The 14,777-nt window shown below is 41.1% G+C and overlaps 2 protein-coding genes across 8 annotated transcripts in view; one reads left to right on the forward strand and one right to left on the reverse strand.

Moving 5' to 3' along the window:
• CD99L2 (CD99 molecule like 2) overlaps positions 1–4,445 on the forward strand; it is a 30,713-nt gene extending 26,268 nt beyond the window's left edge. The window contains exon 11 of the mRNA XM_058032546.1: positions 316–4,445. Coding sequence (XP_057888529.1) covers positions 316–380 — 65 coding nt within the window. The 3' untranslated portion in view covers positions 381–4,445. The remainder of the gene's footprint in view (positions 1–315) is intronic.
• Positions 4,446–5,628: 1,183 nt separating this feature from the next.
• The window catches only part of MTMR1 (myotubularin related protein 1), a 39,052-nt gene continuing 29,903 nt past the window's right edge, over positions 5,629–14,777 (reverse strand). For all 7 annotated transcript variants that reach the window (XM_058032535.1, XM_058032541.1, XM_058032540.1 and 4 more), the window contains one exon: positions 5,629–8,216. In XM_058032535.1, the coding sequence (XP_057888518.1) occupies positions 8,052–8,216 (165 nt within the window). In that variant the 3' untranslated portion in view covers positions 5,629–8,051. The remainder of the gene's footprint in view (positions 8,217–14,777) is intronic.

Genomic DNA, 14,777 nt, shown 5'->3' on the forward strand with positions numbered 1-14,777 from the left:
CTGGCATGCTTAGGTGATGCTGCAGCTTTTGTGGAACACCCAGCCCCGAGCTTTACCCCTTTAGTGCACACAAAGGAAAGGCTGCAAAGAGCCCAAGGAGCTCTGCTGCAAACGATGGCTGTTAACATGGAGCTTGTGAAACAGCCACTGAGAGTCTGGCACCAGGGAAGCGTGATCCTTCTGTCACTGACAGACAATCAAAGCTGCTGCAAAGGCTTTTCCAGTGTCACACACAATCAGCCGGTGCTGGGGTTGCTTGTGCCCTGGTTCCATGGTGTGCTATTGTACTCATGGGTTTTTTTTCTTTCTCCCCAGTTAAATATTCAGTCCTGGAAACGCAGTCAGCAGAGCCACCAAAACAAGACAGTGCGAAGATATAAAGCGTGACCCAGGGCTAGAAACTAATCAGTCAGCAGCAACAGAGATCTTAACGTGCTTGTAATTTAGCTTTTAATTTAATTTGACTCCAAAGCTATTTAATGTGTATTTAAGCTTGAACTGGCTTTTTATTGCTCTAGGCTTTAGGGTTAGACTGGTAGCATGTGTTTCTTTTTTGTGAAGAGGTTTATGTTTACATTGAAGCAGTAGTGTAGGATTGGTGTGCAGGTGGATGGAAATCCACATGAGGTGCTTCAGCTGTGGTCACTTTTCAAGAGCTTACAGGTGTGAGGGCAGTGAAGTGCCTGTAAATAGCAATCCAAAGCCAAACCCTGCAAAGCGCCTCAGCCACCTTCTGCCTTCAGCTCCGGGCAGTGTCACTTCAGTGGTGAGGACAAAGCTGCACATTCCCTGAGGGTGGATCACAGTCCTTTGTGTAGCTACACCTAAAATGAAGTGCCTATGGTGGGTCCTTGTGTGGGGCCTTGGGCTGAGCCAGGTGACTCCCTGCTCCCAGATCAGGAGTTGTGGATGCTTCACCACCACCACCCAGAGCTCAGCTTGCAACCAAAGGACCTGATTTTCACACCAAGTCACAAATACAGTTGATGTGTGTGCAGTGTTCACCTCTAGCAAATGTCATTTGAATGCTCCACTGTGCTGCAGATCAGAATGGAACTGAAGGGATACAGTTTGTCTTAAGCTGCACCAGGGGGAGTTTAGGTTAGACATCAGGAAAAAATCCAGTGAAAGAGTGATTGGGCACTGGAATTGTCTGCCCAGGGAGGTGGTGGAGTCACTGTCCCTGGACTTGTTTAAAAAAGACTGGATGTCGTTGCTATCTTATCACTGTTGTCTCCTTATCACAAAAGTTCCATACCTTCTTGGTGGACAGCTCCTCAGAGCACTGACTCTTTCTTCTTCACAAAGCAGCCACTGACTCCAGTTCCCCTCTCAACCAGCCACTCTTTTATAGCATCTTCTTCTCATTGGGTACAGCTGTGGCCTGTTAAAGTCAGGCCTGTTCCTAATCTTTGATAATTGGCCCAGCTGCAGCTCCTTAGGGGTAAGATTACTTTCTACACTATCTTTATTTTCTTATATTCCATCCCCCCACAGGATGTGGCACTCAGTTGATGAGGAGGTGCTAGGTTAGGTCATAGGTTGGACTTGGTGATCTCAAAGGTCTTCTCCAACCTAGTTCATTCTGTGATTCTGTCTCTGTGACTTGAGACACCCACATTGTCACCCCAATTAAAGTTGTGTGCATATGGATGCTTTCAAGGACAGGTTCAGATCTCAGTCACACCAGAACAAGTGACTCATTTAACCCAAAAGAAAATAAACAAAGCAGATATCTGTTAAGACCTGCAATGCTCAGTACAACAGAACTCAAGCTTAACAAGGCACAGTCCCCTCTTTTTATCAGCAACTATCAGGAGTGCTCCCAGGCACCCAGAGGCAGAAAAAGGATTTAAGCTTCACTCCTTGTGTCACTGGCTAACCTTTAAAATAGGCAGTACCTCCTGAGAGGACAAATCCTCCATCCCTGTCCTGCATGGGGCTCCTGCAGCTGCCTGGGAGCACTGGGCTGTGAGTGGTGCTCAGCAGGACACTGGGCTGCACTGGGACAGTGCTCACACAGCCCCTGCCACGCTGCTCAACTGCTGCCTGGAACTCACCTTCACTGCCTTGCAAGAATTTCTGTTTAGATTTCTAATCCCACCCCAGCAACCTTTCTGACTGCTGCTAAAATATGGATAACTTTCCAGTACATTTTTCCAAATCAGTGATTGCTTAAAAAGCATGCTCTCAAGTGAAGGAAATTTCACTTCACATGGTGTAACAGGTACTCACTATTTATATACTAGCCTGAAATGGGAGCATTTTGTACAGGTTTGCAAATTCTGTGTTTTATCAATGTGTGTTAAGAAAACCAGTGTATAAATTCACAGCTTTCAGGTAGACATGACTGCAGAAGGCCTTGCCAGGAGGTGAAGGAGCCCAGGAGCATCGCTGTCTAACAGCTCCATTTGGAGTGAAATTGCCTAGTAACTTGGTTAAGTATTTTGCAATAGCTGCACAATTCTTTATGCTCTTTTGAACACTTGCATTTTTAAAGCGTTATACTAGCTCTGGCAGAACAGCTACAGTGGTTTATAAGGTGCCTCACAACTATTCAGAATGCTTAGGCTACAACAAAACTACTCTGAACTACTGCTGCTTTGTTTTGTAAATGTCTGGAATAGGAAAGAAACGTTGATTATTGGCTGAGATAATGGAAGCATAGGAAAGAGATGGGATGCACTGTTTGCTCACTCCCAGAGAAGGGTTTCATGGAGGAAGTGCATCCTGAAGAGTTTGCAGCAGGAGCTCAGTTGCCATCAAAGCCACACAGCTGAGTTTGTGTATCTCCAGTCCCAGCACCAACATTGTTTTTTGTTCTTAGCCAAACACAATTGAAATCTGTAGCATGAAATGTGTTTTCTGTAAGTTATTGTAGATGAAGTGTTACAACAGGGCATTGGTGATCACAGGAGCTGTTTGCCCAGGTTAGATCTAGTGCCCATAATTCCTCCTCTCCCTTTGCCAGTGACTGTCAATAGTCAGTGTGGTTTAAAGAGTACAGCACCTACCCCTCCCCTGGGGAACTCCTCCACTAGGGCACAGAGGGAGCACAAGTCTAATTTAAAACACTACAGGTCACAAATTTAACAAGGAAAGGCAGCAAGGTGTTTCACTGGAACACCCAGCCCAGGTTTGGGACACAGAAGCTGCTGCTTTGCTCAAGGCTCTGCTATAATGCTGGTGACTGCTTAGAAGTTACTGTAGTGTGTAGGTGTGTGGAAATCCACAAATGCACAGTGAAAGAGAACTTCCAAAGGGAATAGTGACAGAATTCAAGATTTCTTTTTCTAGGATTTCAAATAGGAAAATACTTGCAAATTCTGCAGTAGAGAAATTAGGCTTGGCCTTCTCTTCAAAACTGAACAAAAGTCAGAGTTTTGGTGGTAAACATCAGCAAAGGCTCAAATGATTTTTTATTGCTGTTTGTCCCCTCTTCCATCTGAACTGCCACCAGTCTCTGAAAAACAGGGAGTTTGTATCATCTATATTTTAGTCATTATAGCAACTGAGAGGTTTCCTGTGTATTTTCCTGGTAGTGATCCAAGTTCTGGAACAGCTGACCCAGCACTGACCTCTACTTTCATTTAATTACTATTTATTCACTTTAAATTGGGATATGGATTTTTAAAAAATCCTGCATTTAAGCTCTGTATACATGGCATGAACTTTCTTGTCCTTTATTAAAAAAGGCAATAAACCACTAGAAAATTGGTTTGCTTTTTTTTTCATGAGTCCAAAACCTATATATAGACGTCCTGAGAGTTTTTGTACTATGTATGTTGTGAGCTTTTTTTCTTATGACACCTCACTTCTAAAGCTATTCTAAATGGCAATAAAATGATTCAGAAAAGGTTTGTCAAAGGTTTGACAGAGAAAAGAGAGAATTGAAAGAATTCAGCTGGCTCTTTCCGTGTTTTTTCTTTCAATTACTTGCATTTTCCTTTGGCAGTACTTCGTTTCAGATTCCTCAGCTGAGAATACTCTGACACAAATTTTAGATCTTTCTGGCACTATAAACTCAGTCATTTTCAAGCAACCCACTAACGAACCCTTACAAGTGCTCCACTGTCATCCTTAACTACTCATTTGTTGTGATAAAAGTGGAATTAGTCCATAATGTTGCTTCAGACTCTGAAAAAGAAGGATGAGTCGGCAGGCTGAGCTTTAAAAATTGCTTCTCTAACAGATGAGGCTGAGGAACAAATGAAGTTCAGAAACAAAGAGTTGTGAAATTAGAGAACTCTTTCTTTTGAGTGAAGTTCTAACTTAGAAGCAAGACAGATTCCTTGCTGCTGAAGAAGTGACCTGTACCAAAGGAAGGTTGAATGTTACTGTAACAAAATACATTTTGTTAATGTGTGTGTCAGGGTCACGGGGGTAAAAACCAGAATGTAACTACCTTTGAAAACACCAAATAAACCAAGTTGACTAGAAAGACATTTTAGACTTGATTTTTTTTGTGTTTTTTTTTTTTTTTTTCCCATTGGAAGTAAGCTGCAAGTGTTTGGCTATATCCTTATGGTACATCACCTCTTCTCTAACTACACTGAATTCTTCATTTAAAAAAGCAATAAGAACTAGATAGTGAGAAAACAAATACCACTATGAAAACTTTAATGGTGAAAATGGAGTATTTGCATGCACACACTCTCTCTCTCTTTCTCACTCTCTCCTCAGGTCATCAGCAGCTAAACTCAAGGCAGTGCCTGAGGTTTCCTGCAGTTTTTCTTTACATTTTCACACCAGTAGGATAAATCTCCCGTGCAGTGCACACTAAGCTTTGTATCATGATGTGATTTTTGACCACAGTCAAAAAAGGTGGTTTATATTTCAAACTAACTGCTTCTGACTCATGTTTCTTAACTCTTTCCCCCCAGCTGCCCAAGATCTGGCAGTTCAAAGCTATCAATACCCTCTTAGTTCAGCAGATATGGTCTCAGCAAATGGACATTCCTTTTTGCTTTTTACCATAAACGTTTCACCTGGGGAATAGTCTGAATTGCCCATTTTGCTGTGTCCTCTGTTGTGAGGCTTAGTGCACATGAATGAGAGCTCTTGATTCCTTGTTTTCAGCTTTCAGAGAACCAGATGTTCTTGGTGTTACTACACAGCCCATGAATTAGTACAGCTTCTCTTGGAAATGAAAGCAATGAAACACTTCTTGTTTAAAGCTCTAACTCCTTGAGAAGGAGGGAACAGAACCAGGCAGTTAGGAGTGTTTACTGCCTTTAAAAGCCTTCTTCCATTTCAAGGAAACAGCAAAAAAGAATTACTTATCTATACAGGGGAAAGAAGTGTAAATTCAGCTCTGAAACAGGACTTAAAATGGCAAAATCTCTGATGCTGATGATTCACTTAACTTACTTTACAAGCAAAAAATGTGTCAGCTGGTTACCAAGGCTTCCTCCCCTTCTGGGACACTGGATTCAGGCTGTAGCCCCTCTCATATGCCACTGAGAATAGGAAAATCCTGCAAGCCAAATGTAAGTGCTTGCTGTCTTTGCACATTCCTTTTATAGTGAGTAGTCAAAACCAAAACCCAAAGCAGAAGATGCAGTGTTTGAACCAGAAGTTAACAGCTCTGTCCAAGGTGCAGACAGGGAACAGGATTCTGCTCATCCCTTACCTAGCTCAACACTGCCTTATTGAAAAAGAAAAAAAAAAGACAGAATTAGTCGTTAAATCAATAGGAAAAAATCTGATTATCAGGAAACAGAGTGAGTACAACCACAATCATCTCTTCAATGCAAAGCTTTGCTCTAACTCACCCATGTGAGCTGCAGAATACCTCTGAATATTTCTGTGCTAAGTGTGTACAAACACATCCCTTGTGCTGACACATGGGACAGCAGGACCCTCCCCAGAGCTCTCCCTGCACATCAGGGACTCACTGAGCTCTGCTGGAACTGGTGGATACACAGCCAGTCAGCTGAAAGAACTGATATTCCTCTATGCAAAACCAAATTCTCAGAGTTTAGCTTTAAAAATCCAAGCTTAAAAATCTCAGAATGCCCAAGCTAATCCAGTCATCGCTTTTGCAATAATTATAGAGAAAATGTTGTGATCATTAGCACAAATATAGAGAAAAACTTCAAAAGATTTTCTTTAGCACTGCATTTTGGAGATAATGTGCTTTACTTTAATATACAGTAGAAATGTCAAGGAAATCTGAAGTACAGAAGAGTTTAATTCAACATCAGCTCAACATATTTTGGCAATGTAAAATTCACTGCTGGCACACTGTTCAGCAGAACCATTTTTACAGGAAAACATCTTTCATCTATTTATAAAAAGCCTGAGGTTGATTAAGAGATGCAACACTGCAAGCCTTCCCAGACTGTGTTTGTGTAGGTGAATATTTATCATAAAAAGCATTCACTACAGTAAAAGGACATGTTGAAGTACCCTGCATTGCACAGTAAACATGTGAGAGTGGGTGCAGCACTTCAGCCTCTGCAGCTGAGGTCAGGAGGGTGCTCAGCAGCTCACCTGGCTCATTAACTGGGTGCTGGGCAGAGTTAATGCAGAGACACAGAAAGCACTGTTGTGGATTGGGAACAAAAGTGCAGCCACAAGGGAATACTCACAGTCAGGAAAACCCACAGTCACCACAGAGAATCAAATGGCTCTTAAAAATGGGGCTTAATTCCCACCAGTAGAACCTGGAGCAATACAAGAGTCAAAAAGCAGAGCTGCAATGTTTAAGTTTCCTAAGGAGAAGAACCAGGTTTGCATGAAACACAGCAGGAAAACAATCCAGGGAAAATTTGCAGCATGCACCATTTCTAGGCCTTCCAAGAATGCCAGTGAGTAATTTTCCAAAAGGAGGAATGTTACAGAAATCAAATCTCTCCAATATGAGTATTTCTGGGAGGAGATGCAAGAAAGTTGGGAATGTATATTTAACATGACAACACAGTTAAATTATTACAGAAAAAATGCTAGTAGGAATTTAAAAAACAAAAAGCCAAGAGGCTTTATTTCAAGAAAAACAATTAATATCATATTATTCAAAAAACTTTGTCAAACAAAGTCATTGCAAGTTAAGGTCCTCAGAAGGGTTTGGACAGGCAGGATCCATTTCTGAAGGTACAGCTTAAACCCACGGGAGGATGCAAATGTTCCACATCACATACACATGGGTGTAAACGCACACAGCTTTGCATTTTGTGTGTACACTTAGAAACAAAACACACTTACAATGTGCAGCTATACAGACTATACAATTTACACAGCTGGGTGTCATTCCAACCCCAGAATTACCATTTGCTAGAAAACAAACTTTTACTTTGTACAGGACCTTGACATGAGCAAGTTTACTCCTCGCTCAGGAGGCTGAACCTGAACAATAAGCTAAACAGTCAAAAGACTTTATTTCAACTTGTACAAAAGGCATTAAAAAACCTAAAATACATGCTTTACCAAATATATTACATCATACAAGTCAGTGTGGTGTACTTGATAAACCCAGCTCAACTTCATCCACTTTTAATGGCATATTTAGTTCGAAATGTAAAACTGACTACACTGGAAAACATTTATTTTAAAATCAATTTCCAAGTGCATTACCTAAAAAAAATAAATTGCTCTAGCAAAAAAAAAATAGAAATATATATATATTACTGAGTGAAATAAGGAGCTCCCATTCAGAAAAACATTTTGTGTTCTGTGTAAGCATCATGTGGCATTTCATCCGATTCTCTCAACCAGGCATAGTACTCTAGACAATGTGTGAGGCATTTTTCTCTCTGCTTGGCAGATGGATTCCTTTTTAGAATGGTTAAATTGTTAGTTGCTCAAAACAAAGTTTAATTTCACGATTGGTGACTTAGCTAGAGTGTCAAAACACATGTGGGAACTGCCAACAAGAAAATACATCACATCTACTGAAGCTCTTTTTGGCCTCATTGTGATAGTATCAGACACAGAGTAAGGCATGGAGATCACAGCAATCACGAGTCACTCACAATCCTTTTGTGATGGGAGAAGCATTTCACCCTCCTCTGTTACCTGACACTGATTTTTCACGTGGCTTTAGTTGCACATCACACAGAGGTGTGCACTGGGGTGGCAGAATGGGAGGGAGAGGAGCCTCTGTCAGAGGAGGAGGAAATGGAACGTGTGGCAGCTTCCCGCTGCAAATCCTCAACCTTCTTCTGGAGCTCTGTCCTGATGGCCAGCAGCTCTTTGAGATTCTGGTGGATTGGAACCTGCCAGGTAAAGAAACAAAAGGCTTACTGTGGCTCTCATGGTGAGTTATCCTTTCCAGCAATGCATCTGCTGTTGCTTTCAATAACAAGGAATTCAACACTTGTGAATTTCAGTTTGTCAACATTTAGGGAAAGTGTTTCTTTAGTCATTTGAAATGAAACATTGCAGGAAACTGTCCCTTTCTAACAACACACTTGGCAGGAAACCTATTAAAAAGTGTTTGCAAATGGTTTTTGATGGGATACCAAATACACTCCAATAAATGTACCTGTATCCCTTATCAATACCACTGTCAGCTGAACTCAAAATGCCTTTCCTGGGAATGATTTCTCGGGCCTGTTGGGACAGGACTTTATACATGGAGTTAAAAAAGCTGGTTCCATATGGAGCATCTCATTACTCTTCTAACCAGGCATCCTTCCAGGAGCCTGACCCCTTCCAGTGAGAAAGTGCAGCAGCCAAGTGAGTGGTGCCTGGACCTCCCAGAGTCCTACTCCAATGAATCTCTCACAGAAGTGCATTGTACAGGTTTCTGCTTCTGACATTACCCTACAAACATCAGAGATGCACCACTCTGCATCAGAGCCCTTTCATATTCATCTAAAGCATTCAATTATATTATGGCCAAAGGAAGATTCAAGCCATACTGGATCTTGCAGCTGGATTTGTTATCTCAGACAAGCAGAGAGAACCCTCCCCCTCTTCCAGATTCCACAACAAGGCCAAAAAAGTTTTACTGTAAGTGGCTTTTAATTTATTTTATCCTGTACAGACTTTAACTGTTTATAGCTTTTGGAGAGCAAGAGGGGAAAAGAATTTAATTGCACTGATGCAACCATCATGGGGAAATGTAGCTCTGGGATTGCTAGATGAGTAATTTATACCCTGGGCTTCTGGAATGCCAGGGAATTGCATTCTCCCACCATCAGCTCCTGCTGCCCAGCAGTGATTGTTAAGGCTGGGATGCACCCCTGAGCCTGCCACTTGCACATGGTGCCACGTGAAGGAAATAGCAAAAACCAGAAAGGGTTTTACTTGCTAGCAATACACAACTGAGTCAGAACTTATATTTTTGTGAATTCTCACTTTTTAAAGAACATACATCCAAAATCCATGCATTTGATATTGATATTTTCAAAACCTAACACAGAAAGATACCATTAATTTTTAACTCTTGTTCTAACTTAAAACAATTAAATAGTACCAAAGGTCTTTTTAGGTCTCTATTTTTTTTGCCATTTAGTTTTTTCCTGTTGGTGGCTTAGCCCATGAACAGAAACTTCAGTGTATTGAGAAAGTGCTGCTCCCAGTACCCTGGGAGTCATCAATTCATCCAGCATGTCATCTACAGCAATTTTAAAAGCACAACTTTTGGAGTCTTCTGCAGAACAATTGCTGCACAGCACCAGCTCCCAATGACCCTGGAGCTCTGCCCTCACTGTGAATGAATTCCCTCTCTTGCAGTTTTACCCTCCATCCTCTATAGAAACTCTTCAGCAAGGGAGGCCATAAATCTACAGATCTCCTTCACTCATCAAACACAAAGCACACCCCCCAGAAAGCCAATCCCATTTTTCTCAGGTAGACTACAGAAAGTAAAACACCTACAAACATGGCAAAACTGAGCCTGTTGATAAAGACTGTCCAAGATGTTGTAATACACACTGTGGAAACTTCAAATTTTAGTAAAGATTGAGATTTTCTGGAATTAGCATATTTATTTTTTCCCCTCAATAAAAGATCACTTTCTCACAGACTCCTACTTTAGACTTCTTTAGGAAGACATTTTCCTGAAACATGTGGGTCCCTAACAGAATGATTTACCACTGGAACCATCGGTCCCACAATGGCTCCCTGGTCATGGGAGACCTGTACACCCAATTTCTGCACAGCCTAACCATGACTCAGTAAACCAGGGCAGATTTCACACGGGCATCAGCTGCTGGGGTCACTGCAGAGCTCACACACTCTCAAAAAGCAGCTCCACAGAACTGGCTTTTGGGGTACCTACCACAAATCCTTCCAGGGTACAGCACACAAAAGCTGCTGCAGGACCTGGCAAGCTCTGCAAAGTGCTCTGGGGAAGGAAAGTGTGGCTGCACTCTCATCCCTCTGCATGCCCAGAGCCTCATTGAGCAGCTCCTGCTCCAGCCCTGACGCAAGTGCTGCTCTCCCCACAGGTCCATCCTGAAGAGCAGAGCTGCCTCTCAATAAATTAGCTAAATAACAATAATGACATTTAAAAAGCCTGTGTATATTCAACTCACACACAAAACTCTTCAACATTAAGATTGCAAAATTACACTCTCAAAGAATTAGGAGATGTCAGAATGAAGATTACTTCTCCAGCCTCAATTCAGCCTTCCTGTACATCTGTATAAAATCATTGGTCAAATAAATATTAAAACACTAGCTTCCCCCTTGTATTCCTCATTTACTCGGTGCACAGGCTGATGCTACTTAATTAATGAGAAGTTATTCAATATTTAGTTTTCTTTGCAGTGTCTGACCTCATCTTTTATTTATTGTTCCGAATTTAAAATGCTAAAGTTTCCTTTTCTGTACTTTCATCTCATGTCAAGAAACAAATTTATTTCTGCAGCACCCTAATGAGGTATGGGACTATTAACACTCTACTTTTACAAACAAGGATCTGAAGCAGCACCTCCTAATTTAACAGAGAATTTGGGAATTCTGCAGCTGGGGCATGTGGGTACCAAGCAGGACACCCAGTAAATAAGGACGAAAAGAGGGATCATTCTGTTCCAGGTGAGCTCCCTTACAACAGAGGAATCCTGTGGCAAAGGCAAGGAGAAATGTCATTTCTCTCAGGGGATAACTCCTTCTCTGCCTGCAGCCATGTCCCCTCCAGACTTTCCCAGACTCTGTTCCATGGGTTGAACAAAAGCCAACACCTCCAGCACTTGGAGCATTATTCACTCCTATTCCCTGCTAGACAACTCTCTCACAGACTCTGTATAAAATCCATCTCTCAGTCCTTTGATTTATTCTCAGTTCTTTAGAATTCACTGAGATTATTGCAGCCTCAGACCTCCAAATTGGAGGAATTTCTTCCAGCATATGAGCAGGACAATTTCTGAAATATAATCTCACTAAAACCTCATGTTTTCCCTAGAGATTGAGCATTTATAGAAAAACAGGCCCTTGCCCCAACAGAAGTCCTCTAAGTTTCCCAATATTTTCAGATGGGAAAACATTTTTCTTAGTCACAGTCTCATAAGCAACTGAGCCTTCTTGGATTAAGTCTTACAAAACAATTCAGTCAGACACTCAAGCCTGGGGACTCAATGCAAACCAGCAGAGCCCAGCTAAGCTGTGAGCAAGGCAGAGTAGAGTCTCATAGTAGGGAAGAAAAGGGGTCACCTTTTGGCAATCTTTCAGTGAGGGCATGCTAGATTTAAACACTGCAGGACAGTTCCACATAAATATCATCATGCCATTTCATCTGGCAGTGTAAACACAACAGAAGAGTTTTCTGATATGATGCCTTTCCCAGGAAAATATTCTTTTTGATTGCCATTAACACAGCATCATGTAGATGCGCACAATAAACAACAAAATTCCAGAAATAGGTTTTACATATTAAACTTCCAATACACACTTCAATTTCATGAAATAACACGCCAAATTCAGTGTAGAAAAATCTCAAGCAGCTCAATTTTCAAGCAGCTGACAATAGCTGATTTTTTAGTAACAACAGGTTTATGTTCCAATTACATTATCATGGGGTAAGGAAAAGATGGCATAGGCAGCTAAGTATCACAGAAGTTCCTACAAGAAGACCTGAAAATCAGCCTGGCACAAAGATGAAGGAAGAAGAGTAAAAAGATGAAACATCTTGAATTAAATTCTGTCACGAAAAACATTAAAATTAAAAAGTCAGTTCATTTCCACACTTCCTAAAGACTTATTCCCAGGGAGACCTGCTGCTGCCTGTGTATCCTCAAACCATCCTGTACAAACTCTCACAGATAACCATCTCCATTTTTGTCACTTCACCCTGTTCTCTTTCACCATGAGATTCCTCTCTCAATTAAACCTTCTTCAGAAGCAAATGGGTCCAACAACCTCCACAATAACACCTGTAATGGCTTGCTGTGAACAAGGCTCTCCTTCACTCTGCCACTGTTTAGGATGAAAGGAAGTGGAAGAGTGACAGATTCTGTAAGGAACAAGAAGTTTGAAGAAGATTGTTTATTACAAGCTCTTGTTACCACCTTAACCCTAGCACTGTGTACTTGCACAGCACAAGTAGCATCTCCAAGGCAAGCTTTTATTACTGTCTTGTTAAGAAATCATGTAATTGGTTTGCCTGAGATGAATTTGTTGGGAAGCTGACAGCAGCTGTACTGCTTTCTACTCTCTCATTCTGCCTCTCAATTAGGAGTGGAAGCTCAAAAGATGACTCTGGACCTATCACCCAGCTGCATTCAACTTATTTTTGCTGCTCTAGTCCACAGATTTTCATCCTTTCCTTTGTCACACCAGTGTCCCCACAGTGATGCTGCCAGGCAACACTCAGCTTCTACACCATCATTTCTGTCCATAACCCAGCTAAAAGCACAGAACTATTTCTACTGCATGAGAGGAGCCTACACAGATGAAACTCTACCCAGCAGTGCATCTACAGCTTGGCTGGGCTGGGAAATGTCCTGGGCCATTGCTCTTCAGGATGTTTTTCATGTGCTATTTGAACTATTATCTCAATGAGCTGAAAACCAGTACATTTCATTTCTGTGATTTAACACAATAGTCCAGTAAAAATGAAGTAGAAACATAAAGGTGAAAGTACTACATACCTTTTCATGGATTTTGGAGGGTGAACTTCCTAAAAAGAAAAATCTGCTATGTACTATTTACAAGAAATAGAAATAAATCTCTCTAGTCACATAAAATTTACTATGAACAGTTAGAAGCTGATCACCCCAAAACAAAATTGGCACTTGCATCTAATACAGCTAGCAACAGAACCAAACAGGGACAAGAACATGGAGTTTGCCAGCAGCACTAAGTAGTGGGGAGAAGGGTCTGGATCCTTGGGAAGTCTGACCTCACTCCAGGCATTAACCCAAAAGCTGGCCCAGGAAAAGCTGCAGAAGAATCTGTCTACAATGCTTCAAAAATACTTTTCAGTGTTGAGGCGTTTTTGTTTTCTCCCTCCTCCACCCTATGTTTTTGTTTTGTGGGGTTTTTTTAGTTTTTTTTAATTGTTACTGTAATAGTGACTCAGGAAGTCAGACTACATGCTGCTCCCCTACCTCTCCCACCACTTACCCAAACCCTGTGCCCCAAGTTCTTTTACCTGTCCTGAGCAATACCCTCAGCATTAAATATAAGTTTTACAAACTTCTCCCTGTTGTCCACGATTCTGGCATCTTTCTGTTTGACTTTAGGCTCTAACCAAATTCTGCACCATCACATTCAGATCCCTAGTTCTATTCCATTACCTCTCTTTCACTGAGTTATCTTAAGGAGCTAAGTTTTTTGGAAACAGAAAGTAAAAAGAATATTCAACTCACCAGGAAGATTTTATTTGGGGAAGCTCACATTTTTTCCTATTTCTTGCCATTTTAACATTTCTCTAAGTTTTTAGTTCAACTTCTCTCCACCAAGGCACAATTCAACATAGGACCTGATTCCCTCCTCAAACAACCTTCACCTGTAGCTACCTTCAACTTCTGCAATTTTTCCCTGTTACTTGCTTCTTCTCCCTTTCCCTTCCTATTTCATTCAAAAGCAGGTACTTTTCCTCCACCTAAACAGTAGGTTTTCTGCCTACATTGAGCAGAAAAATATTTACAAGACTGCTAAAAACATTCTTTATTACTAAAAATACCATTGATATGAAACCATTTTTTAAACTGAATTATCCACATATATCAAAAGCAGAACCTGGAGCAGAGCACATGTCACTCCACAGTTATGATGAATTATTCCTGCTGGGGAAGGATTTAAAGAAAAATAAAGTGTTTATTTTTAAACTATACCCACTAGAGAAACTATAGTTATGCTACACCATATACATACTACAACCTACACAAAAACCATCTAGACATGAGACAGCTTCATTTCCTCAGAAATTCAAGCCTTCCTCTTCACAGAATTACTACAGTTCACTTTCAGTATTGATTTTCAGGTTTTCATTCCCAAGGAGTCCTTCAGGATCCTGAAGTGCTTTTGGATAGCAAAATTTGTCAACACAAGGATGGATAAAAGAGAAATTATAATAGTTACTCACTTATAATACCACCAAGTCCTAATTGGATGGATATCTAGTGTGTGTTACTCCACTAGCTCAAGGACAGCCATTCACATGAAAATTGTTCAGCAGTGAATGCATTTTGCCTTGTTCAGTGAGCACACTTTATCTATTTTAGCAACAGGGAAGAAAAGCTGCAGAAGAAAATGGTTATTTTGAATTCATTGCTCAGCTTAAGACTGTCAGTTTTCCAAAAACCTACTCTGTGCTTTGGAAAGACAACAATATCTTTCACTGCAGCTTTTTGTTCCTCTCTGTGAAGAACTGGAACTCTGACAGC

The sequence above is a fragment of the Melospiza georgiana genome, chromosome 12 (assembly GCF_028018845.1).
Source record: "Melospiza georgiana isolate bMelGeo1 chromosome 12, bMelGeo1.pri, whole genome shotgun sequence".
NCBI classification, from domain to species: Eukaryota; Metazoa; Chordata; class Aves; order Passeriformes; family Passerellidae; genus Melospiza; species Melospiza georgiana.